This window comes from Trachemys scripta, chromosome 8 (assembly GCF_013100865.1).
Source record: "Trachemys scripta elegans isolate TJP31775 chromosome 8, CAS_Tse_1.0, whole genome shotgun sequence".
In the NCBI taxonomy this organism is placed as follows: Eukaryota; Metazoa; Chordata; order Testudines; family Emydidae; genus Trachemys; species Trachemys scripta.
In genome coordinates this window covers 80,734,122-80,760,579 of record NC_048305.1, presented here as the reverse complement: position 1 = coordinate 80,760,579, position 26,458 = coordinate 80,734,122, and the positions used below count along the sequence as shown (strand labels likewise).

Below are 26,458 nucleotides of genomic sequence, written 5' to 3'. Positions count from 1 at the left end.
CATGTGGGTGCAGCTATATTGGAGGAAGGCAGCCTTTTGCTGGCTATGAAGAAAGGTAAGTGAGGTCTGCTGTGCACTTCAGAGGGAATGGGATTTTTTTAATATTCAGTTTCCTTCTTCTGACTCAGTTACTGCTGTATTCCTCCCCTAAGCAGCTTCCTTAAAAATGCATGCTTTGCCCTGAAGTATATTTAGAGCAACTTACAACAGTCCTGTGTGGAGAGCCAGGACTTGCTGCTGGATTGAAGATGAGCTCAGAAGGATCATGCATTATTTTTAAAAAGAAGAATAAAAGAGGGGATTATCACACTCTTAAGAGTTTACATTCCACACAGCTTAACACTAATTGTTTCATTCTTTCAAGAGAAGTTTGCCTAGCTAGTCCAGCAGAAAACTGAAGTTCCAAAGTGAAAGTGATTTGATTTTTTGTTTCACTTGATTTTCCCTTTGAACAAATTTGCTGACTTTTTCTCCCCCATGTCATTGCAAAAGAAAAGACATTTGGCTCTGTCTTGCTCTCCCAGATCTAAATTCCAGCATCTCTCTCTTCCACTAAAGGATTGCTGCACTTTGCTGCCATGCATGTGTGAGGTATTTGGTTTTCTTGTACTGCAGATTCTTCCAGGAACCTGGAAAGCTTCTCAGTAGAAAGCTGACGTTTGGATATTAATGTACAATATCTGCACTGATTTCTGAATGTTTGATCTTGTGCAGATAAAATAAACTTAGGGCCACCCACGGCTGACCCCATGACATGGAACTGAGAACTGCCTAGTTCACTTCATTCCCAGTGTGGCCTGGAAAATACCTTTCACTAGTAACAGAAGCCAAACAGTCCAACAAGACTCCATATCCGTCCCCTGCCTGCCCCCACCCTCTCCAACAATATTTCCCCAAACAGTATCTCCTTGTTAATTGAATTAAGTTACCTCATAACTGATTAAAAACAATAGAACCTGGGGATTAGGGCTCAGCATCGAACTCTTCCATAGGCCATTAATGTATTGGATTCATATTTCTGCTTTTAAAGGACTTTTAGGCAGAACACGTGTGCAGTGTGAACTTTATTTTAAATACTCTAAGGATTAATTGAACAGCATGATGGAAGGAATGAGAGGGTGTGAGGGAATAGCTGCCTGAACTTTGTATCCTCAAATGTCAGTTCATTACCAAATTTAGAAACCAACCCATGCAGCAAATTCAAGATGTCCTCATTTAGAACTTGCTCACTTCTTGAGAAACAAAGAGAATTGCTTTGTGCAGCTAAACTGTCTAACAAACATGTATTTATGCCACATTTTCCAGTACATTAAGTGAGATGTGAAATGGAGGTGGGTTCCTTTGCTGTGTAACACTGCCCCATAAGTGTCTATTACTCCATTTGATTTATCTGTGTGTATTTATTTATTCTAAATAAATTCTAAAAAAAACAAAAAAGTATGTACCACCACCACTTGCAGTGTCTTAACACAAAATTGTACTGTTTGAAGGTTTGTGTGTGCTTTTTTTATTTACCTGTCATTGCATAATGCAGGCAAAGTGAAATTGCCAGGGAAATGGACTTTAACCCTTCCGTATAATACTTTGGCCAAAACCACTAATACCACGTTTTCAGTGACTGGAATGTTCATGAAGATATCAGATTACTAGCCTGGAGACCAAAGTATGCCATTCACACAATATTTATGGCACAGATAACAGTAGTGCAAAATTTCCCCCTTACCACCCAGCCATAGGGCATCAGGACTGCTCTGGAGAGACCATCTTTGGAGTGGGAATTGAGCAGAGGTTCTTGATAGTCTTGACCTCTTTTTTGGATCAGCTACTTTACAGTTTGAGCAAAGTTGCTCCTAACAGAATTTACTGTTACTAAATACATTGCATTTGGTCGTAGGGGTGGGTGGGAAAGGTTTACACTGTCGAGGTCCCAAGAAGCAAATCACGAATCTTACACTGAATGTTAAGTTGTATTACTCCCCTGTATAATGATTTGGGAGGATTTTCTGCTCTCCTTGCAGGAACTCTTTCCTGAAAAAGAAATTGCTAAAACTGGACCCTTTGAGATTCTTTCCAAGGGCAAGTATTGTTAGAGCCTCGGCAGCATATTTGTTCCTGCAATATCTGAAATGTGCTTTCTCCTTATTTTTACTCAGGTTAAACTAGTTGGAAACTGCTCATGAATATTTAACAGTGTAAGCAGTTGTGAGGAAGCAGTTGTTTGATAAAAGAGGGTAGGGGGAAAGACTCATTAATTTCAAAAGAGTTGTGGCTCTTTTACAAGGCAGTTGTTAAGTGGATTCTGCAGCAGGAGACGTGTGATTTATAGCATTAAATAATTATGCTGAAGGTATTTAGCTAAAGTGAGCAGGCAGAGCACTGTGTCTTTAAAAAGTCAGCCATGAAACAGAAGGCAGTTGGTGCAGCTTGTATGTGGTTCCTAACGTCATGCTGGCTCTGAGCCAGCCTGATCTTATTTCACTGTGTCAAATTGTACCTCCTTATTGAATTCCTTTGCCAGCCTACTTTATGAAAGAAATCCTTGGGGGTTCTTTTGCTGTTCTTGATAAGCTTGTAAAAATGATTTGTTTTAGTTGCTTGTAGGTAGGTTTTTCTTTTTTACTTTTTTCCTAGAAAAATGACAATGTGGTGTAATGTTGCCTAGTGAATGATTTCTGAGATGCTTATAAAATGGTGAATGTGTGTAACTCAGTTTCCAAAATCTTTCCTTGTATACTGCAAAAAAAAGAAAGCAACTCTCAACAGATCATCTCAGTAATTAAGAACTGCAAGTTTTTGTCTGTTTGTGTGTGCTGTAAATGAAAATACCACACACCTGCAGCTTTATTTCTTCTTTTAATCTTGTTTCACAGTATCAGGGAGAACATTTTGCGAATAGAATAATTGTTGCACTTGTCATTTTGCAATAATCTCCTTAGATGGAGTGAGACGTGATTGGGGGGAATTGTATTAAATGATCTGATCTACAGTACAGAAAGAAACACCTTTTTGATTAGTTTGTAATAGTTGTATTTGGTGTTCTGCATCCTGTTAATTATATATTAAATATAGTAATGGTTTTTCAAATGTTTTTAAACGTTAATTTATATTCTAGATTTTTGTAAACTTTACATAGATGTAATGGATTCCCATTCTTTTCTCCTTCAAAGGGCTCTGTGACATGTCATAGGCATCCATTAATGCCACAGCAAGAACGTCTTGAATAGTTAATTAGTTACCCAGTGCTCTGTGAAACAGGAGTGAATTGCGGGGGGGTGGGGGGGAAGTCTTGGGTCACCTCTGCACTTCTCCCATGAACATAATAGTGGTGCAAAAATATGTACTGCGAAAATATCCCTGCACACTGCAGGGCGGGGGAAAAAGGGAGAATAAATTGGATTTTCTTCAATTTCACTCTAACTATGAGTCCCCACTTCTCTCCTCTGCACTCACTACAGCTACTGAAGACACTTCACTAGCTGAGGAAGGATAGTCGTATGGGAAGAGCACAGAAGTAGGCCTCAGCAGACATGGCTTTAATTCCTGGTTCTACCACAAACCTCCTGGGTAACCTTGGGTAAATAACCCAGCTCATCTGTGCCGAAGTTTCCCCACCTGTAAAATGGGGCACCAATACTTCCTTCCTCACAAGGATGTTGTGAGAATAAATTCTATACACATAGGTGAGATGCTAGAGTAATGGGAGGGGGGCATAGAAAACCCTATAAATAAGTATTAGAAAGCACTTATTTTGGAAAAGAGTCAAATCGAATGTTCAGTTCCTGTTTGTAGAGCAGAGAGCACCTCTGGAGTTTGCTCATCAGCTTTTCCTAGTTTATAAGATGTTACCAGCTTCTGAGGAAAGCAGGGTCCTGACTGCACTTTTCTCTCCAAAGGGAAGGTGGCTTTGTGCAGGAGAACACTCATTTCTGTTACATTATATTTCTCTTTTGTATTTACTGATTATTAAACACAGTTTTTTTTCCCCCTCCTTATTGATTAGTTGCTGAACTTAAAGAAACCTCTACCCTCTCCATGCTGTCTGTTGACATGGAAAACAAGGAGAATGGCTCGCTGGATGTCAAAAAGTAAGTGAATTCCTGGGGAATGTTATATGTAGACAAAAACCAAAATTTCTTTAAATTCTTCCATTAGTTTTAATGGTTGAGGGTGGAGGGAACTGGTGTATTTATTGGTTTGCAAGCTTTCCCCATTTGCAGTTGTCTTTATTGCATTCCAGCTGGGAAACAGAGATCACAGACATTACATTGGTTAAAGGGGGCATCCTGCTGTCGTCTTTTCAACCATGACTGTTATGGAATTCCTTTCTGCACTCTGCATGTGGAAAACAAACATAAAGCAAATATGCACCATGTACCTGATTATGTCAAGTTCATAATGGTCTGTGGGGGAAAATGCTTTGTTCTTCTTTGAGTAACTGTCCCTATGGGTACTCCACTCCAGGTGCGTGTGTGCCCGTGCACTTTCGATTGGAAATTTTTAATCAGCAGTGCCCATGGATCTGCACCTGTCTCCTCCCCATCCCGATGCTCTGGTCCAGAGGTGTATAGGGAGGGGCTGACCTGTCACTGCTCCAGTTCCTTCTCAGCCCATTGCGGCTTGAGTCAGAATATCACAGTGTTCGCTTGCTAGCCTTAATCCGGCTTGCTTGTTTTCTTCTTTTATATTTTAATATTTTCTTTATTTACTTTGCTGTTTTCTTATTTTAATTTCTAGCACAAAATTCTGCTTTCTGGGGTGGGGGATCATCCCACACTTCTTTTGTTTGTGGTCAGGGCCTCCATCACCCTTGGCCTCTGCTGGTTTGTGGCCCTTATTCCTATGTAGGTTATACCCAAAACCCCAAGCTACAAACCCTGCCAGACCTGCCACAGGTCTTTTCCCCTCAGCAATGGGCATTCCAGCTGCCTCGGTGCATCTTACATCCCATCAAAGGATAAGGTCTTCTTCAGCTTCAAGAGCAGATCCAAGAAGCTAAGGGAGAACAGATTGAAGCTACTTCTTAAGGAGGGCTCCTTGAGCTTTGGGCTTTGAAACCCCCCCTCCCCCTTCAGTACATCAGCATCAGCCTCTCAGGGTGCTCTAGCTTCTTTGGTTCTGGCTCTGATAAACACAGACCAAGGGGCAGCTTCAGAGGCTTCAAAGCCTTCTAAAAATGAAAGCTACCATTCTCCTGACAGGGAACCTGAAAGAAAGGCAAAGTCACCCCAAAGTCCAGAGAGCAGGGAAACTCCGCATCCCAGTATGGGTACTGCCAAGGCTTCCACCTCTTCCAGTATCAACATGCCAGTACCACCGAAAAGACTTCCAGCAGACATACTGAGGAGTCTATCGGCAAGCATCCTAGTGCAGCACCATCATGGGTACCTGGATTGGAGCCCTCCAAACACAGATTCCTCTTGGTCCCTGCTCTGGTACTGTCTTCCTTAGGTCCTAAAGACTGCCCATCCAAGACTCCATTATCTTCCCATTCCAGCTTCCCTCTCCCCTAGGTATATCCCAAGGACGAGACCCCAGGAACCAGTTGGTGGTTGTCCCATCAATCTTGGCAGGACCTCACCATAGTGAGCTTGTGACCCTGGGGCCCTGTGATGGGGCATGTTTCCCATACTCGTCCTGAAGGGGGTTAATGTAGTCCAGAGGGGCCAATTAACCTATTAGTCTGCAAGCTGGGGGGATAGTTAGGCTGAAAGGAAAGCCTTAATTACAGTAAGCTCACCTATGCAGGAACAGGTGGGGCTTCTATGAAGCCAGGGAGCTGATAACAGATAGGGGCTGCAAGAAGTAGTCTGCAGTCACTTCCGTTGGAAAGGGAGGCATGTTTGGAGCTATAGAATTTAGTTTGCAGTTACTCCCTGGGAGGAAGGAATTTGGGTGGCAAAGCCAGAGCAGGAGAGCCAGAAGGAGTAAGAAAGGCACAGGGAAAAGACAGCAAGGTTCAGGATGTTGCAGACCTTGGCTGCTGATTATAGAGTCCCTGAGCTGGAATCTGGAATAGAGGCAGGCCTGGGTTCCCCTACCAGCCACTAGGGGAGTGACACCATTGGGGCAGTGAATGAGAAGACTTCCTGAGAATGTAAGGAAAAACTTTGATACCCTGGAACGGGAGGACTATAGTGACCAGGCTGGTGGGCCAAGCCATGAAGGCAGAGCACCCTGAGTAGCACCTGGAAGAGAGAGTGGCAGCAGGGTGTTCAGCGAGCAGCAGAAGGGGGCCTTGGACCTGAAAAGAGCTAATCCCCAGAGCAGCCAGGAGGAGGCACCTCAAGCGGTGAGTAGAGCACACCGTGGCAGACCCCTTATCGTGATCAGCAGTACAGACTGCTGTCACACAATGGGACTCACCAGAACAACAGCCACTGGTACCTAGGGACCCTCTTCCCCAGCCAGACCCTCCTGGGGCACAAGAATTAAGGTCAGAGGAGGAGGTATCTCCATCAGTGAAGTCCTCCTCCTCAACAGATAGGACTGTTATGCCCCCTCCATCATCCTATGCAGATGACTTCAAGATCTTCCAAGAGCTAATGAAGAGAATATCAGAGGCCCTGCAGATCCCCTTGGAATAGATATAGGAACCTCAGCATCCCCTGGTTTGCATACCTCCCCTCGAGGAAAGATTGCCTTGCCTAGCAATGATGCTCTACTGTTGCCAGCCTGTCCAATATGACAAACTCTAGTGATCATCCTGCCTACCTGCAAGAGGGCTAACAAAAACTACTAAGTACCAGCCAAGCGTTCAGAGTATCTTTTTCTCCCATCCCATCCCAAACTCTCTAGTGGTCAACACTGTTAACAAAAAAAAAAAATAGTACTGGTCCAGATGGACCCTTCACGATAAAGAGCTCAAACCCCTCACCTTCTCAGCCGCAAGAGATATTCCTCAGCTAGCAGCAACTGTATCTTCATTAGATCCAGAGGAATTGTTTGTTGCCCTCAACTACCAAGATGCGTATTTCCATAAGGCTAATAATCCAGCTCACTGATGAGACTTATGGTTTGTTGTGGGCAACAACGATTGCCAGCACTGGGCTCTTTCCTTTGGCCTTTTAGCCAGCAAGAGAGTCTTCACAAAAGTCTTCTTGGTCACCACAGTCCATCTTCAACAAATGGGAATCGTCATCCTCCCCTATCTGGATGACTCACTCTTCAAGGGTTGCTCCATCCTCAAGGTACAGTCAGCAACCAGCAAGGACCTACCCTTCTTCCACTCTCTGGGCCTTCATCTCAATTCTGAAAAGTCTGCCTTGATACCTGTCCACACATAGACTGCGTTGGAGCCACTCTAGACTGCAGTTGCCAGAGCATACCTGCCCCCCAGACAGGTTCCCCACAAAGTCACTCTCATTGCTACACTACATCAGAGCCCCCAAACCACAGCAAGCCCTTCAACTTTTGGGACAGAGGGCAGCTTGTGACACTCCATGCAAGATTGGACTTTTGGTGTCTTCAAACCTGGCTCAAATCTGTCTACACTCCCAACAAGCACAAGCTGTCTGTTCCTCATAGAGTCCTCAACTCTCTCAACTGGTTGAGAGACCCCCCACAAGCTCTATGTGGGAGTTCCATTCTTTCTCTGACCTCCCACAAAGATCATCACTACTTGCCTCCATGTTAAGTTAGGGTACCCACTTTCAGCACTGCACAGCTCAAGGCAAATGGACTCTTGCTCTAATCAGCATCCTTGAACTCGGAGCAGTTTGATATGCTTGCTAACGCTGCCTACCCAAGATCAAAGATTCTCTGAGTCAAAGTAATGACAGTCTACAGAGCAGTCTATTTACCATGTAAATTGCCAAAAAGGAGCAAGATCCAGAGCCTGGTGCATCGCCCACCACATAGACATCGGAGCCATTTATCTGACAGGCCAACTGAATTCAGCCCTGAATTTTCACCCAAAATGTGTGTTCTGCACTGTCCAGCCCTCTCCTGGACAGTTCAGATATCTTAGGTCTGTTGCCCCTGTAAGGGAATCAATATCCAACCGTTTGTTACTTTAAATGGAGAGTTACCCACTCAATTCAGTTTAAACACAACACTGGATTAGTTTTGATTAAACAATAAAACAAGTTTATTTAACTACAAAGGCATTTTAAGTGACTACAAGTTCCAGACATTAAAGTCGGAAATGGTTACAATAGAAATAAAGATAAAGTGCTTTCTAATGCTAAAACTTAACAAACCAGACTTGGTCAAGGTGAAATCCGTACCACATGTTCCCAGGAATGTTGCTGACCGAATTCTCAGGCCAAGATCTGCTCCAAAGGCTGTTTCTTTTGTTGTCTTAGGTGAAAGAGAGAAAATCAAATAGGAGGAGATACCTTGGGGTGGTTTTGCCCCTCACTTTACTGTTCAGTTCCCTTTTGAAATGGATTTTCCTGAGGGTTACCACTAGATAAAGTTCACTCCCGCTGTGAGGCTGGAGTCATGGAGTGTTTAGGTGAAAGAGGTTTGCTGTTCACGCTGTTTGTTTGTTTGTTCTTTTTGTTCCTGCCCCCTTCCTTGCCAATAAATGGCCACTTGAGAGCTTTTTGCCCAACAGCTTTGATGACATTTGGCTAGAGGTGTCATTTTGTCCTTTGTCTTTGAGAAACTGGTTTACCCAGACTTATCTGCTAAACACGCTTCAGACCTCATTTCAGGTTATGTTTATGACTTTACATAGAACGTTACTACAAACATTTTACCATGATATTATTGACCAGTGGGTTATTAGTTTTCAAATGATACCTCACAAGGCATATTATGTACACAGATTATTACAGTAGTGTGTAGGGTTTGACTACAGTTCGGTCACCCCTACACTATTTGGGTAATTGGGAGTATGTTCTAGTCAGAAAACCACCACTGAAACCTTACCTGCAAAAGTGGAAGCGTTTCCAATCCTGGTGCGCAGAGCAGCCACTCTGCCCTTCTGAGTCTCTCCACATGTACATACTTGATCACTGGCTAAATTTAAAAACTATGGGCCTGTCTCTGAGCTCCAGTAAGGTCCACCTAGCTGCCATTACAACTTTCTACCCACCAGTCCAGGGGTGTCTAGTATTCACACATCTTCCTGCTGCCAGGTTTATTAAGGGCTTCTCTAGCCATTTTTATAACATACAAAAGCCTACTACACCTTGGAACCTGAATCTACTTCTCACTGCCTTGAGAAAAACCCCATTTGAATCCATGTGAAGCTGTTCCCTTGTTTCAGTTACCTCATTCCTCATAGTCATTGTGACGTTCCCTTGGTGTTATCTGGACCGGTGATCTGCTAGGTCACTGCAGTCCTCGACTCTGGGAGCCAGCCTTACTCTGCTCTGCTGTGAGAACCCCCACTCCTGGCCTGTTCACACACAGCCTCTGGCATGTAAGCTGCTTGGATTGTGCAACCAAATGACACTAGCCAATATCTCCAGTCCCAGACACAACCCTAGGAACCTCCGTCGTGCAGTGTCCAGTTATACCTGCTGGATGCTGCAAGCTTATATGAGTTTTTCAATTTAACAAAGAAATTGATATGTACCAGGCTTGTTATCCCAAGTAGAGTCTCTGACACGCTTCAAACCAAACACACTGCTTCAGGTAGAATAAACAAACACATTTATTAACTACAAAGATAGATTTTAAATGATTATAAGTCAAAGCACAACAAGTCAGATTTGGTCAAATGAAATAAAAGCAAAATGCATTCTAAGCTGATCTTAACGCTTACCATTACAAACTTAGATGCTGGCTGGTTGTCCTGCAGCCAGGCTCTCCCCTTTGATCAGCGTTTCAGTCGCTTGGTGGTGATGTCTGTAAATGGAGGTGGAAGAGAGAGGAAGAGCATGGCAAATGACTCTCCCTTTTATCATGTTCTTTCTTCCCTCTTGGCTTTGTGCCCCCCCCCCCTTCAGGGTCAGGTGAGCATTACCTCATCGTAGTCCCTGACTGACCAAGGGAAGGGGGATGACTCGCTCGAGAGTCCAACAGATCCTTTGTTGCTGCCTAGGCCAGTGTCATTTGTTCCTGTGAGGCTGGGCTGGGTTTGGCCCATACTTGCCCTGATGAGGTGTGAACTGCCTCTCTGCTCCTGGAGAGTTTTGCCTGGGTTTGTTTTAAGCCACGAGGACACATTTTTAGCCTCATAACTATATACATGAAATTACAACCTATAACATTACTATAACAACAAAGCTCAGTGTATCATGAGCCTTCTGAAGACACCCGACATGACAAACTTTGCATTGGATACCAACAATCCTATTATAAGAATGAACATGGGGATGGATGCAGGGTGTTCCCCCGAGATATAGAGTGTCACAGTCATTAGCTGGCCAGAAGGGTAGGGGAACTAGGTGTACTTGTGGCTGATCCACTGTACTCGGTATTCTACCAGGACAAGGCAACCTGATGTCCCCATTCTTGTTTCTTACCTAAGGTTTCATTAGACTTTCACATAAACAAAGACATTCAGTTACCACTTTTCTACCAAAACTTCATGCCTCATGGGAGGAAACCAGTCTTCACATTTTGGACATGGAAGGAGCTCTTGCCTTTTATCCTGAGTAGGAGTAACCTGTACAGAGCTTCTCCCAGACTTTGTCACCTTCTCAGAGAGAGTGACGGGATGTTCCATTTCCACCCAAACACTATCTAAATGGGTTTCAGGATGCTTTTGAGCATGTTACAAAGCTTTGGAAATGCATCCCCACCTAGGGTCACTGCCTATTCCACTAGGGCATAATCCACCTCTATAGCCCTACTTAAGAATTTACCCATCACAGACATTTGCAAGGGCACCACCTGGTCACCTGTGTGCACCTTTTCCTGGCACTGTGCTATTGTGTATGCTCCTAGGGTAGATGCAGCCATTGGCCAGGCTGTTCTCCAATCTGTAGTGAATCCGCTGCCTCAGGAGCATAAATCCTATTGACAGTAGATGTTCCTAAATCCCCTTTTGAAAATGAAATTCAGGCTCCTAAATCATTTAGTTGTTGCACTGCTGAGCACAGCAATGCCTACCTACCTTTAAAATTCTGGGCCTTAATCTTTGCAGTTCATTGCACTTTTCTTTTCTTATTTATGTTTGCTGTTCACATGACCAGTCATATAGAGCTTTCATGAATTTATGTTTGTACAAATGCTGAGAGTAAGCATCTAAAGTTGCAGTTACACAGCACCTTCCATCCTTACAACCAGGGATTAACAAAGGAGATAGCATGAGGGGAGCTCCTCCTCTGTTGAGGGGGTGAGAACTGCTCAGACAGGGGATCAGAAGAGGGGTAGTTGGCAGGCCAGGTACCTGCCTGGGGCTTCCAGGCTTCCTGCCAGTGGGTGGCACAGCAGCCTGATGGGAGAAGTGTCCCAGCTGGGAGGCATCTATCCACCTGTTCCAAAGAGAGTTCTGTTCCCCTGCTGGCTTCTCCTCCCATCCAGAGATGATGACAGATGGAGATGATACGTACATTTGATGCAATGTCTTGTCTGAAATAACGTATTCCCAACTTTCCTGTTTAAAAACCTCCAAGACCTGCTATTTTTATTCCTTTTGACATCCGTGCAGGTTCTTCACCCTGGTCAGATCTAAATAGTGGCACTGGGTGGGACCAATAAGCTGCGTGCATGCGTGTACACACGCAGACGCATACTTTGGCTCGGTTAGCTGCAGGCCTGCTGCTTGGGGACATAAATTGCTTTCAGACATATTCCTTCTCGTTTCCCCCGAAGGAAATAGACTGCACGGTGATGGGCACGATATAAAACCAGGTAGATAAATTAGATAAATGGTTCCTAATCTCTTCCTGCATGCTGCATCTCATCGCTACAAGATGATGATGCAACACCTTATTACCATGTAACATCAAGACCTTTGATGATAGCTATCAAAACTGGTGAGCTTCCCCTCCTATTTAGATCTACTTTAAGCACTGGTTACAGCACAGCAATACACATTTATGCAGTAACTATACATGGATCATACCATGTATGTCCATTTGGAAACCACCCTCAATTAGAAGCCTCACCTTTGCCATAGGTGTTGCAGGGGGAAAGTAATCAAAACAAGGACAGCTTATATTTAATTATTTTCCCTTTTGGCTCAAATGGGAGAGGCTCAGCTGCTAATTGAAGGTGGCTATTTAAAGCTGGTGGGTAATGTAATTAAATTGAACAGAAGCTGTGGTTTCTAAGTGAATGTATACAGCATGTGTGTGCTTATGTACAAAATAAGCATTTGGCACTATGTTAGAGGTTATAAATAGCTTTAGTAAAAGCTGTTTTTTCAAGATGCTGCTGTATCTTTCCAGACCTTTCTGCTTCCACCACATGATGGCAATAAAGGCACAACACACAGACTGTGGTGAAAAGCAAACAGGCCACAACTTTATTTGTAATCAGTGCATCTGGTACCAGGCAATTCAACCTGTCAGGTCATAAAACGCCAGCCCCTTTAAGGTTTTAAGGCACCCTGTTTGCCGGACATAAACACGTATTTATGGCTTAAGCTATGATTCTCACACATTCCCTTTCCTTGTCTAAAGAATTGAGCTTTGCACAATAATTAAGCAATGAGGAAGCTGTTCAATCCACAGTCTGGGAGCCAAGAAAGGTTATAAGTCCAGCCAGTCTCAACTGGATTCTGCCACACTCCTTCCAAGCTTTAAGTTCTGTAGTTTTTGAAACCACCTCTCACTTGAGGTCCAGCAAGATGCTGCTACTTGTGAGGCAGAAGCCGGCATTTATTGGGACAAGTTAATCACCAGTGTAGCTCCATTGAAGTTAATGTATTTATACCTGGCGTGAGTCTTGACCATTGTGCATAAATATTTCCTGTACTGTAAGAGCAATAGCATGGAGAACTAAAACCTAAAAATAAAATGTTTTAAAACATGCCTTGAAGCACAATAAGCTTGAAATTAAAATGTATTTGTTAGTAAACAAAATTTTAGTAGGCATTTTTGCACATTAAATCTTTTGTTTGCTATGTAGAAAGAATATGGAAAATTAAGCACTTTTAAAATTCACAATACTTTTTTAATGCTCAATTTTTATTTTAAGTGGCGCGATGATGCAGATTGTAAATGTGATGTGAGAGGCATATTCTGCACCTTGGGGAAAATGCAGAGATTTATGTAAAAATCTTAAACTAAAATGCATTCTGTATTTAAGAGAAATACTACAAGTATTCTGCAGTACTCATCCCAGTTAGCAAATCCTTTGCTTGCAGTGAATAGTATCTTACTCCACAATTAGCCCCATTGAAATCAGTGGGTCTGTTTGTGAAGGGCTCTCAGCCTGGCCCTTAACTTACTGTGGTTTTTGGGCTATTGCTGTGGAATGCTTTTGTATTATATTTAATGAATGACAGAAAATGTTTTAAAGGGGCTAAAATGCTAATATACAAGCAATGTTACCATGCAACTTCAAAGATCCAGAATTCTGTGGTCACATACAAATATAGACCCCAGGAGTCAGAGGAGAAGCAACAGCCAATCACACAACTGGGAGACCCCCAAAGCGCTCAGTGAAGTTTGAGCCACCATCTGCAATTCTGCCCTGTTCTTTGTGGCTGGTCAAAAGCAGTTAGGACACTGTGGAGTCTGTGCTGACAGAGATAATCACCGCCTCTTTCCGTGAAATCGATCTTCCTGCCACTCTGAAATGCACAGTGGTCTAGCGTTGCTGCCTGACTAAGCCCGGGCGAGATGGAAGCGGTGATAGTGGGAAGAGGAACCTTTGGAAGAATAGGCCAAAATCAATCTCCTGAGCAATCAGTCACCTGGTGCTCAGCATGCTGTTTGACTCTGTCCAATACCGGCCACAATCTGCAACTTGAATCCTGACTGTCAAGGCCCGAAATGGACTTGGCCTTTGCTATTTTAGGGATCACATAAATCCCTAAGACCACAAGCAACCACTATAGTCATCAGGAATGGTGGAGCCCTGCTGCTACTACCCTGATGGGGGCCATATAGATATCTAGACAGATACTCTTGCTGTGGTAAGCTAAGACCCTTCGGGGCAGGGACTAGACCTTCTCAGCAGCAGGAACTCCCTTCCATCACAGTGATTCTGAACCTCACGAGTTTTGAGGTCAGATGCAAGATTCACCACCTGGGCATTGCTTTCCCCATTAGCAATCCAAACATAGCTCAGTATAGACAGATGCAGGAAGAGACGAGAGAAGGAAAAGTGAAGCAAGAGAATTAATTTTTAAAATTTCTAAATCCACTCCAATAGATAGTACAGTCTTCTTGAGTACTTGTATGCTCACATAAGCTTTGATAGCCTTTGCATTCCATAGCGATGAGTGAATTATAAATACATAGATATGTATATATGTGCTGTGCACCTGGGATTAGACTCCAGGGCTAAAGACTGCCCAAAGATGAAAGATATTGTAAATGTCCTTGTCTTTCATGTTCAAACAAAGGAAGCTAGAGCAGTAAGTCTCCGGGCCAGATTTCTGACCTGGGACACATGCATGCAAATCCCAGTGGTTACAATGAGATCTTGGGCCATGTATCTAAAGGCTGAATTTTGGCTTCTAATTATTTATATTCATATTCAAAATATGTATTATAAAGACCTTTGGCTGTGGCTCTGTTTCTCTCTTGGGAACCCCTTTAATCGTTTGAGACCGTGGAAGTGTTTCGCCTGATTTCAGAAATATATATATAAATTAGTTCTTGTTATTTCCTCATTGATGCTACAACTGAGCCATTGACAGGGATGGCACAGTTAAAATGGAGAATATCTGTGGCTGAACTTCTTTTGTACATTGAAAGCTGTAGCTGTAGAAGCACTTTATAAAAGCAGGTGTTTCCTGTGAGTGACTATTTGCTGTTCATCTCCTGAAATTACTGGGTGAAAGCCAGAGTCAAGCTAGTTATGTGCAGGTTTTATTAACAACTTGCAGAGCCAAAAAGGTTATCTGAGATAAGAAGGTAGGTTAAGGATAAGCAATGCTGTCTGGAATCACTCTGAATTAATAACTAATGGGTAACATTCTGAACGATTTGTTGTTTCTGATGCTGCTGAAAGCAATTGGCTGAGGTCAGCCACAGAAAGGAATCAATTCTGACTGTGTTTAACAGATGTTTTCTAGGATTCTTAGCTGATTAGAAAATCCATAGATTTGTTAAGTCTTAAAGGCAATGTTGAAAGACTTGGATAATGGGAGCATGTAGAGTGTTTAACAGTGCAGATGCATCCCTGATTCATAAGAGAGTTTATGTATATATTCCACTGGGGATATGCACATTGGCAAAATACTGAAATCATCTGAACAGAGTTTGGTAGGAGAAAACAAATAGCAGACAAAGTCTTGGGAGACTGGTGTTCAATCCCAAACTTGATACGTCTTGTGCTCCAAGGCCAGTAGGGGACTGGGGAGAGCTGTGAAGGCAGCATGTTCAGCCCTTACATGAGGAGGAGTCTCTATTGACCCCATCTGGCCAATTGGAGGACTAGCAGTAATGTATTCTCAAGGGAGAGGTATCCCGCCTTTCTCTGGTGTCCTTGACGCTGGGTCTTTGAAGTGGGGAAGAATGTGAGTGACTGTCATTTCTTTAAGAGTGTTCTGAAGGATGCCTTCCTCTGGGGGAAAGAGTACGTGGGTTGCACACATAGTGATTACCTGTCTACATTTGCATTTTGTAGTTCAGTAGAGAATGGGAGACCTCCTGACCCTGCTGACTGGGCTGTCACTGATGTCGTAAATTACTTCAGAACAGCAGGATTTGAAGAACAAGCCAATGCTTTTCAAGAACAGGTAAATCGGATTGGATTGACTGTCACTGCCCTTTGACTCCTCACATTTTCATTATACGGGCTGGTTGTACAAAGGTTAGTGCATGGTAAGTCTCCTAGAAAGGGAACATTCTGGGTGGCAACCACTGGGATTATTATCTTTAAACAATATCCTCATTTTACAGGACATGCACTGTAGCTGGAGGAAAGCTGCTCTTGTGATCTAAGCATTAGACTGGGACCTGAAGAATCTGAACTCTATTCCTGGCTTGGCCACAGCCCTTTCTGTGTGATCTCAGGAAAGTCACTTAAACGCTCTGTGCCTAAGCTTCACCATATGTAAAATGGGAATAGTACTTCCCTACCTCTTAAGTTCAGTTGCGTGCTGCTTTGTTGCCTGGGAGTTTTGCTCTCTTGGTTTGAGGAAAGGTTCCTTGATTAAAGTCGTTACAAGTAATCAGGAAACAGAGAAATTGAATGTGGGGGAAAAGCAGTAGCCTTCTTGCATAGCAACAGCACATTGCTCTGCTACATCAACATAAGAATGGCCATACTGGATCAGACTAAAGGTTCATCTAGCCCAGTATTCTGTCTTCCACATTGGCCAATGCCAGGTGCCCCAGAGGGAACAGAATAGGTAATCAAGTGATCCGTCCACTGTTGCCCATTCCCAGTTGCTGGCAAACAGAGGCTAGGGACAACCATCCCTGCCCATCCTGGTTAATAGCTAGTGATGGACCAATCCTCCATGAATTTATCTAGTTCTTTTTTGAACTCTGTTATAGTCTTGGCCTTCACAACATCCTCTGGCAAAGAGTTCAGCAGATTGACTGTGTGTTGTGTGAAGAAATACTACTTTTTGTTTGTTTTAAACCTGCTGCCTATTAGTTTCATTTGGTGACCCCTAGTTCTTATGTTATCAGAAGAAATAAATAATACTTCCTTATTTACTTTCTCCACACCAGTGATGATTTTATAGACCTCTATCGTATCACCCATTCGTTATCTCTTTTCCAGGCTGAAAAATCCCAATCTTATTAATCTCTCCTCATACAGAAGCTGTTCCATACTCCTAATAATTTTCTTTTCCCTTTTCTGAACCTTTTCCAAGTCCAATATATCTTTTTTGCAACGGGGCGACCATATCTGCACGCAGTATTCAAGATGTGGGCATACCATGGATTTATATAGAGGCAATATGATATTTTCTGTCTTATTATTTATCTCTTTCTTAATGATTCCCAACATTCTGTTTGCTTTTTTGACTGCCTCTGCACATAGAGTGATCCACATTGAGTGGATCACTATCCACAATGATTCCAAGATCTTTTTCTTGAGTGGTAACAGCTAATTTAGACCCCATCATTTTATAAGTATAGTTGGGATTATGCTTTCCACTGTGCATTACTTTGCATTTATCAACATTGAATTTCATCTGCCATTTTGTTTCCCAATCATCCAGTTTTGTGAGATCCCTTTGTAGCTCTTCACAGTCTGCTTTGGACTGAACTATCTTGAGTAGTTTTGTATCTTCTACAAATTTTTCCACCTCACTCTTTATCCTTTTGTCCACATCATTTATGAATATATTGAGTAATACTGGACCCAGTACCAACCCATGGAGGACACCACTATTTACCTCTCTCCATTCTGAAAACTGACCATTTATTCCTACCCTTTGTTTCCTACCTTTTAACTGATCCATGAGAGGATCTTCCCTCTTATCCCATGATAGCTTACTTTGCTTTAGAGCCTTTGGTGAGGGACCTTGTCAAAGGATTTCTGAAAATCTAAGTACACTATATCCACTGGATTCCCCCTTGTCCACATGCTTGTTGACCCCCTCAAAGAATTCTAGTAGATTGGTGAGGCATGATTTCCCTTTTCAAAAACCATGTTGACTCTTCCCCAACAAATCATGTTCATCTATGTGTCTGATCAGGGCCGGCTCCAGGCACCAGCCCACCAAGCACGTGCTTGGGGCGGCGCCTGGAGGGGAGCGGCGCGGCGGGATGCTCCGGCCCGAGGGCGGGGTGCTCCGGCCCGAGAGCGGGGCCGCGACAGGGCTCGCCGCCCTCCCCGCGGCGCTCTGGCCACCGGGGAGAGCGGAGAGCCCCAGCCGGGCTCTCCGTCCTGCTCCCGGTGCTCCGGCCGGTCGGGGATTGCGGGCCCGCGGCTGGGCTCGGCGCCCTCCCCTGCCACGCTGGCGGGGGGGCGCAGGTGGCTTTTTTGCCTAGGGCAGCAAAAAAGCCAGAGCCGGCCCTGTGTCTGACAATTCTGTTCTTTACTATAGTTTCAACCAGTTTACTTGGTACTGAAGTCAGGCTTACCGGCCTGTAATTGCCTTGAGAAAGATGTTGGATCTTCAGTAGTTGGGCTGCTGGAGAGGAGGCACAAGATACTGGTATGCTTTTTATCTCAGGGGAAACAAGGTGATGGCTGGAACAGCCTACTCCTGCAGCATTTCTGCCATCTGAGTAGAAGCAGTGAAGCCAAAGGTGACACTTCCCCTTAGATGAAAGGTTCCACAGTAGCTGTCTTGATGTGACAGGGAAGGATCAGTGAAGAAGAATCAATGAAAAAGGTAGCCAGGGACTGATCACTCAGTAAGCTGTTAATGCAATATGGATCCTTTCTCCTACAGGTCACTGTTTCATGGTTCAGTACCGACAAAAGTCACAACAAGGACCTAAAGTCCATGTGGAATGAGTTTGGTGTATCTTGTATTGAGTGGACAAGCATTCACATAACCATCATCATCATTACTGATATTGACTGACACACTTGCTGGCAGTCTGTCAGCTGTGAGGTTAATGACTGAATGGATCATTGAAACTGGGCTACTTGCACACAGCTGAGGAGCAGCAGTGGGGCAGTGAAGGGAAATTTGCACTAGAACTGCCCATGATGTGCCTGCCTCTTTTGTAGCAAGAGACCATACATCTCCAGGTCTGTTAGTCTGGCACCGTTCCTGATCACTGAGACCCAAATGTTCAAACTTGGGTGCTCAAAGTTAGGCACCAAAATTCATATTTAGGCACCCAGATAATTGCCCTGATTTTCCAGAATGCTGAGCAGTCATAACACAGGGTCAGTGACATCTGTGGGTGTGTAGTACTTCTGGAGATGAGGCCTTGGTGCACCCAAGTTTGAACACCTGGGCCAAAATGTCTTTTAACAAAAGAACAAATAAATAACAATGTCTTCTTCTGTGAAAATCTTCTCTCCATAATGAAGATATGGGAATGTACCTACTTGGAAACAGTTTTATTTTTATTCTCTGCATCCTTCGAGGGGAAGTTTTTCTTAAAAGCTGCTTATTTCATTTAGTTCAGGATTTGATAAATTACAAAATATTGGCCAGATAGAAATTACAGCTGTAAAAACCGCATAGTAATAATCTCTTCCTGACATTCTATTTTCTTTGCTTGATTTTTACAATTTTTGCAAAATTAATGTTTTTTGCAGCTGATAAGAACAATTTTGAAGGAGAAGACAGCGATCTGGAATCTTTTTATATATGTAACATATGTATATGTAACATATATATAAATAAACCATATTTTTTAAAAATCATACATTTCAGCAACCATCTTTTTAATTTGGCTTAAAAGATATATTTATAGCATGCATGTTTTAGCAAATATTTAACAGATTTCAGGACCTGTAGGTTGCCTCTTTGCCTGTTACATTCTGATGTACCTGAAATCTTTGCACTAAAAGACTTTGGTCATTTAATGGCGATGGTTCTAAACTTTGATACAAAACTTCTGTCTCTCACTCCACCCATCCATCCTTTCAGCACCTCCATAACGCGTTTCAAACGTTGCAGCTCTAAACTTTTCCTCTCACAGACAAGAAGCCTGTCAAAATTCCATTCTAGCCTTCTTTATTTGGCATAGAGCCATCCAGTGCTAAAATGAAATGCAGGCTTTCCAAAAAAAAAAAAAAAGTGGCATTCAAAAAGGAATAAAATTAACTTCTTGCTACTGAATTAATCAAACTGATCTTAAAGCCTGAGAAATGAAGTCCCAGCTGATGATGATTTATCAGTGCAGCCTGGGGACTAAATTTAGTTTCATTCTTGTGGGAAAAACCCTTGGGTAATTCTCTGGAAGGGTTTGAGGAGCCTCTTTCTACAGCTGCTGCTAACTGCTCAGCATATTTTACATTTAAAGATGAGTAATAGGACAGATGAGATTTGACTGAGTCTGTTACTTCTCTAACACCATCAAGAACATCACCTGTGACTCCTTTCCACCACCCCACGAAGGGTAGATTTATGATTAAGAAAGAGACAGTCCGATTAGTCAGGGGCTCTGGCTTTTCTTCCTCTGACAGACGTGCCTGGGTGAGTTCAGTCAAGAATCTTACTCTCTGTGTACCTCTGTTGCCTTGTCAGTAATGCATCAGGAACAATTGCCAACTTTACTGCACTCTTGTGAGGCTGACTCTCAAGAATATCTGCAGAGCTTCTGAGATCACCTGATGGAAGGCAGTATAGAAGTGCTAAGTGCTGTTTTTATTATGATGAAAGTAGGACAGCAGCTGTGGTTTTGGGAGGAAAGCTGCTAGTTCAGGTTCCATTTATCTCTGTGTGTTTCTGTTAATTGTGGGATCTCTAAGGGTCCTCAGATCTTTATCATCAGGAACCCAGCTGTGGCAACACAGAGGGATCCCTAGCTGTGCTGGCATTGGCTGCTGCCCCCGGCTATCCTCTGTGAAATTGCACCAGGAGTTAATGCTATCTCAGGACTTTCCACCCTACTTATGTACTCGCCTGAGGGCAAGAACGGGCAGGCATGCATATAATGTGGCTCTCTCCCCACACACTTGCAGGGGGAAAGTGACTGTGTGTGTGGAGGGAAGCGTCCCACATAACCCCTTGCCTTACCTTTGCCATGGAAAATTGTTCTCCACTGTACTGCTTCCATTAAGTAGAGGGAACACATGGGCCATTCTTTTGTATAGTGGTTGGCTACAACATATGTATTAGGGAATTGTTGGAAAATGTGATTGCTTGCTTTGTTCTCGAATCCCACCTTTTGCATAATAGTAACTGAGTCCACACTTTTTTGTAAGGGATGTATAATACATCTCTGAATACTCATCCTTAAAATACACTGATAAATGGCTCCAAGCTGCTTTAAAACCTGAACATGTCTTACAGATGAGGAAAAAGATCTGAGGAAGATCTCTGTGAAGCTCAAAAGCCTATCTCTTCTACCAACAGAAGTTGGTCCAATAAAAGATATTACTTCACCCCCCTTGTCTCTCTCAGATGAGGAAAAAGACATTTTTTTAAAAAACTGTATATTGTGAATACTAGTGTAAGTGGTTAATTATAAGGTGATTATACTTCTGCTGGTATTATTAAATCTTAATATTTCTCTCATTTCAGTGGATGTAAGTCGATTTTAGTGGAAGAAATTACTATAAAAAAGTGAAAATAGCAAATTATCAGGGAACGGGTTGCTGTAACTGTGAGAGAGTTGAGGATAGAAGGGAATTAGAGAAGCCGGAAGATGCAAAATACTGAGACAGAAAATATGAGCCATAAACATTCTGAACAATTGGCTCAAAGAGCAAGACACTAAAATAGACTGCAACACATTGCAAGGCTGAATTCGAAGAGCTTTGCTAGTATGCCTGCATTGCTTCAGCAGATGAAAACACAAGTCCTGACAATGCAGCTGGTGTGTGTGGGTGACTTGATGCATGTAACCCTTTGCCACATGTTACGACTTTGTATATTTAACAGAGAAAGCAAAACTTTCAGTGCCAGCTACCAAAAACAATAATAATATTCATGTCTGTCATGTAGCCAGAGGGTTATATTTCAATAATGCTAAATTCGACTCTTCATAACCACTGGTCACAGCACCTTAAGCAATGAGATTGCAGTATGCAAATGAACTAAAGTCCCTAGCATGGTTATTAGCTGACTTATCTCTGATGTCACAATCCCCACTCCAACAAAGGCCTCTTCATGGCTATCCTGAAAGCAGACTGTTGGTTGGAAAATAGCTAGTTTTCCATGTCTCTCTCTAACGAAGATACCTTAACAAAAACATGGAGGAGCACGGAGAGACATTTTGTAAATCACTTTAATATAAACATGTTTGCCTTTTAAAAAATTTCTGATATTACTCAACCAGATTAAACTTGAGGGACAGAGAGAGTGCCAAGAGGAATTAGAGTTTCACTGGATTGCCAATGGTTGCTGAGGACAGAGACTGAATTTTGCTGCTGAGAACATCTTGACATGATGGTGAATTATTATGACATTCTAGGTCTTCAAAGAAATGCCTCTGCAGATGACATTAAAAAGGCATACCGAAAACTGGCATTGAAGGTGCATCCTGATAAAAACCCAGAGAACAGAGAGGCAGCAGAGAGGAAATTCATACAAGTCTCTAAGGCATATGAGGTTTTATCTGATGCCAAAAAACGAGATGTCTATGACATGTCTAGTGAAGGAGGTATAAGTGGAAAAGACAGAAGAGGTAGAGGTGAAGGTGGAGGGAAAGGTAGAGAGAAAGGCAGGGGTGGGAGTCACTTTGATACTGAATTCCCATTCAGTAGCCCCCACACAGATGTGTTGAGAGGAATGGACTCCTTTACAGTGAAACTCTGGGATGATCTACTTGATGGAATTTCTGGCATTCGGCGAGGACTCCATGGAAGAAGAAGCAGAAGTGGTGAAGGATACTCTGTCTCTATTGCTGGAGTGTCTCCTATTTCAGGGACTGGATTTACTTCATTTGGTTCCCAGCGAGTTGGGGGCTGCTCTTCATCCTCTATCACGTCACTGAACAACAGTGGGAAAGGCAACTTCAAATCAGTCATAACGACCAGCAAAATAGTTAATGGCATCAAAATCACTACCAAGAGAATTGTGATGAATGGAGAAGAAAGAGTAGACACCATTATTGACCATTAAAATTCTCAACAATTGGTAAGAGGCAGCTACTATACTTGAATAATGCGATATTGAAAACACACATTTATCAGAAATATTAAATTATGATGAGCTTCATTTGAGGGATTAACCAGAGTAATGAGGTTGTGGGGGAAGTTTCAACCAAAATCTACTTTTCTTTTGCTGCAGCCTAATTGAAAATATTTATAAACAGTTCTTCCAAAGTTATTGTATGTGGGTGCCATAGACTTGTCAATTAATTCTTGGGCTATCATTAATGCATATATTTTGTCTATAAAATTGTTGTGAATTCTCTGTGGACTTTGCATTTATTAATAGTTATCTAAAGTGAAGAACGATCAGAGTTCAGGCCAATCAATACTTACACTAGCATGAATCTTATGTTTTTCCTTTTGTTTGGATTGTGAACCCAATAGCTAATATGCTCTGAAGTTAACATTCTCAGGACAAACTTGGTTCATTTCAATTAGTAAGGAAAAATGTGTAGTACTGGAAGATGTAAATACAAAATAACATTGCATTTCTGGTGGGTCGTTTTCTGTATAGGCAAATAGCAATGAGTATAGGGAGTGAACTGGGTCTAAGTTATTTGCTAACAAGTTCTAAATCATTAAATGCTGTTGTTTTTGTGGAAAAAAAGAACATAAAACAGTGTAGGCAAACTGGGACTTGCTGACCTCAGAAAGCACTCCAGCTACACCATGTAATGCCAGAAAGGTATTGCTCATTACACTTCTTTGATGCATGTATAGAGCCTTGTAGGTGTAGCTTGCGTCCTGTGGATTGTGCCACACAGTATCATTGCAGTCAGTGCTTAATTTGTAATGAAAGAGGTGCCAGGGCTCCAGCAATTTATTTACATTCATAACTGATGCAGCAAGCCCAGAGGTGCTGGCACTCAGCCCTGGCAAGCCTTGGCACAAATTAAGCACTGCCTGCAGTATTGTGAGGGGAAGGATGGTCTTGTGATGAAAGCACAGCACTGGGACTCGAGGGATGTGGATTCTGTTTCTGGCTCTGTGACCTTAGAGAAGTCACTTTGAGGCAAATTTTTAAAAGTGGCCTCAGATTTTGGGGTGGGATTTTCAAAAGCGCCACAGTGACATACACTCTAAATAGACAGGGCAGACAAAGCAAGGGAGAAAGGAAATATTATTACCTTCTTTTAAAAGGCAGGGAACTGCGGCACAGAGACATCAAGTGACTTGCCAAAGGTCATACAAAACAATCTATGGTAGAGCTGAGACTTGAACTCAGATCTTCTGCACCACAGGTCACTGCATTAGCCACAAGACCACCCTTCCTTCTGTACCTACTAATTAAAACATGTACCAGCATCTGTGAATTTGAAACAAATAACTGGGAAAAATTTCAAATACGAATGCTTCTAGCTAGACACCTGAATAAATAGCGTGATTTCTAGAGGTGCTGAAGTCAATAGATACTGCAGGGGGTGAGCACTTTTGAAAATCGGCCCATCAGCAGATGTCATCATTTGTTTACAGATGTTTACAGTTTATGAAAAAATAGAGCATAGTATTTCTGTTTTTGATGAATGATCCTCTTTAGTATACTCTTGTCTGTTGAGAATAGTTTTGTAATCTTTTAGATGTGTACGTTACCCTTAATTACTCGTTAATTCTTTTTCTAGGAAATTGACGGCAAATCATTGCTACTGATGACAAGAAATGATGTATTGACTGGACTTGCGTTAAAACTGGGGCCAGCTCTGAAAATCTATGAATATCACGTAAAGCCTCTACAGACACAACATCTAAAGAACAATTCTTTATAGCAAATGGTCTAATTGGGGTCCTGTTGTGCCTCCAATAACAATAAATAAGCAATTTGGTTTCATGTGATGGAACTTTGTAAAGAGAGAATATATGTCTTAAGAATTTAAACCAAATGGAAATGATATATATCCTATTGGATAGATTTGGCAATATACTGTACTATGACTGAACTGAGGGATGGTGTGGATTTTCACATGGTACATAATGATTTTCTCTTCCAGCTCCCTAAACAGAATACATTGAGATGATTAAGTCAGATTCTGAACAAAAAGTGAAGAAAGGGAGTTTTTCATTTCTAAGCCAAACAAGAGGTTAATTTTCAAGAATTACTTAAAGTACTCTTAAAAGTTTACATATATTTGGGGAGAGGAAGCAAAAGTAGATTCTGATTTATGTCAAATATCTACTGAAGTTACTGCTCCTTGTAACTTGTGCGACTGGATTGGGATTTGCCAACTCACCCCTTTTTGCAAAGGGTCTTATTTTTGACCTTATTAAGGTTTATTTGTGGTATATTGCAATGTTTAAAGCTGTACATACAATTAACATAGCACCTTCTATAGCAGAAGGCCTTCCTAAGAGGTGAAGCTTGGTTGTGTGTTTTTGGTGGTGTTCATATTTCCAGCTTGTTTTCACCCAGTTTTATTCGCAGTTCTAAGTAACGTATACTTGTTTTTAAATAGCGTGTGTTGCTTTATAAAACAAAAATAAAGTTCATTTTATTATTTTAATTTATAAAAATTTCTTACAAATTTTGCAGAACATTGTATAAAGAGTAGATTTCTGCAGTTTTTTAAAAAAATATTATTGTATTTCATGATGTTTCAATGAATAATTTTGATGTTTTACTTGATTTATGGTTTAAATATTTGTTTCCAAAAATGTGAAAGAAGTTGTCTTGTTACCGTAGATCTCTGTTAAAAGAGAGTCTCGTTCAATCTGTTTGTACTAGTTCCCAGTTTAATTGGCTACTGGCTACCGCAATAAAGCATTGCTTAGGTTTTGATTCCGTTTACTTCAAAGCTATCTATTCTCTCTATATTTCTTAGTTGTGGTATCAGAGGGATCCCATTTCTTTTTCTCCATCCAGCCAATAGTGGGGGTCAGGAGACTTCTTACTGTTCAGTGTTGTAGTATTTATTTAATGTTTCTGCTTTCTTATCAGTCCATCCATACTTTTGATCAGATGTGCAGCTGGCATAGCTCCATTGACATCTAAGTAATCAGACACAGAGATATTTTTTCTTTCCCTCTAAGGATAAAATACTTACATAGGTAACTATTTCCTTCTGTTTTGATGTTCCCAGTGAGGATTTAGGAAAAGTGGAGCTCAGTACACAAGGAACGCTTAGGATCTTTTGCCTTTCCTAACTGGGGTTGTCTTTAAGAGGAAAGAAAACTATAGAAGTAGTGAACTGAGATTAAGGGGGGAAGATGATGCATATGTACCACAGTTTTTTTAAAATCACTTGTCTAAGTATTAATGGATCTGATTCTCTTCCCTCTTACAAACATGATTATTTATTGATTAACAGTGTAGTGAGGTCAATTTCAAAGTTCCCACAAAGGTCCTTTGTTCCACTTAACTTCTCTTAAACGCAGTTTATGCAGTGCAGATACTTCATGCTGGCCCTCCACAGAAGGGTGAATTTCACCCTGAGCGCCCATGACCATTCTAGACACCTTCCAAAACCATAAGACAGCTACCATCCCTGCTACAAAGAATTCTCTGAGCATCTCATAAAGTCTAGGATACTCCCTAAACACACAATGTGAGATACAGCACAGACGAGGTGAAGCAGAGGAGGTAGAGCAAGGAGAAGACGCTAATGGCAGTGTGGTGGGAAACAAGTAGGAGGAGAGTGATGTGGTGGGAGGAGATTGTGAGGAAGATGTTGCATGCCTGGGAAGAAGGTGAGAGGGAGTGGAAGAGGAAGGAGGTACCTGTCAGCCGAGTTGGAGGAAGGCTGAGGTACAGGAAAGA

The 26,458-nt window shown here is 42.2% G+C and overlaps 1 protein-coding gene across 5 annotated transcripts; it reads left to right on the top strand.

Moving 5' to 3' along the window:
- Window positions 1-25,478, top strand: SAMD13 (sterile alpha motif domain containing 13). Of its 5 annotated transcripts, none has more exons than XM_034780116.1 (4): window positions 1-55; window positions 4,001-4,085; window positions 15,646-15,757; window positions 24,330-25,478. In XM_034780116.1, the coding sequence occupies exons 1-4, from the start codon at window positions 46-48 to the stop codon at window positions 24,471-24,473; spliced, it is 351 nt and encodes a 116-aa protein (XP_034636007.1). In that variant the 5' UTR covers window positions 1-45; the 3' UTR covers window positions 24,474-25,478. The 5 variants fall into 5 exon arrangements, with proteins under 5 accessions (XP_034636007.1, XP_034636008.1, XP_034636011.1 ...); XM_034780117.1 differs by lacking the exon at window positions 24,330-25,478 and adding an exon at window positions 18,380-19,687; XM_034780120.1 differs by lacking the exon at window positions 1-55 and adding an exon at window positions 2,448-2,597.
- The last annotated feature ends 980 nt before the right edge of the window (window positions 25,479-26,458 follow it).

Bases quoted from the DNA above. Each gene is read 5' to 3' on its own strand.
- SAMD13 (XM_034780115.1), top strand. From the start codon at position 22,001: ATGATGGTGAATTATTATGACATTCTAGGTCTTCAAAGAAATGCCTCT.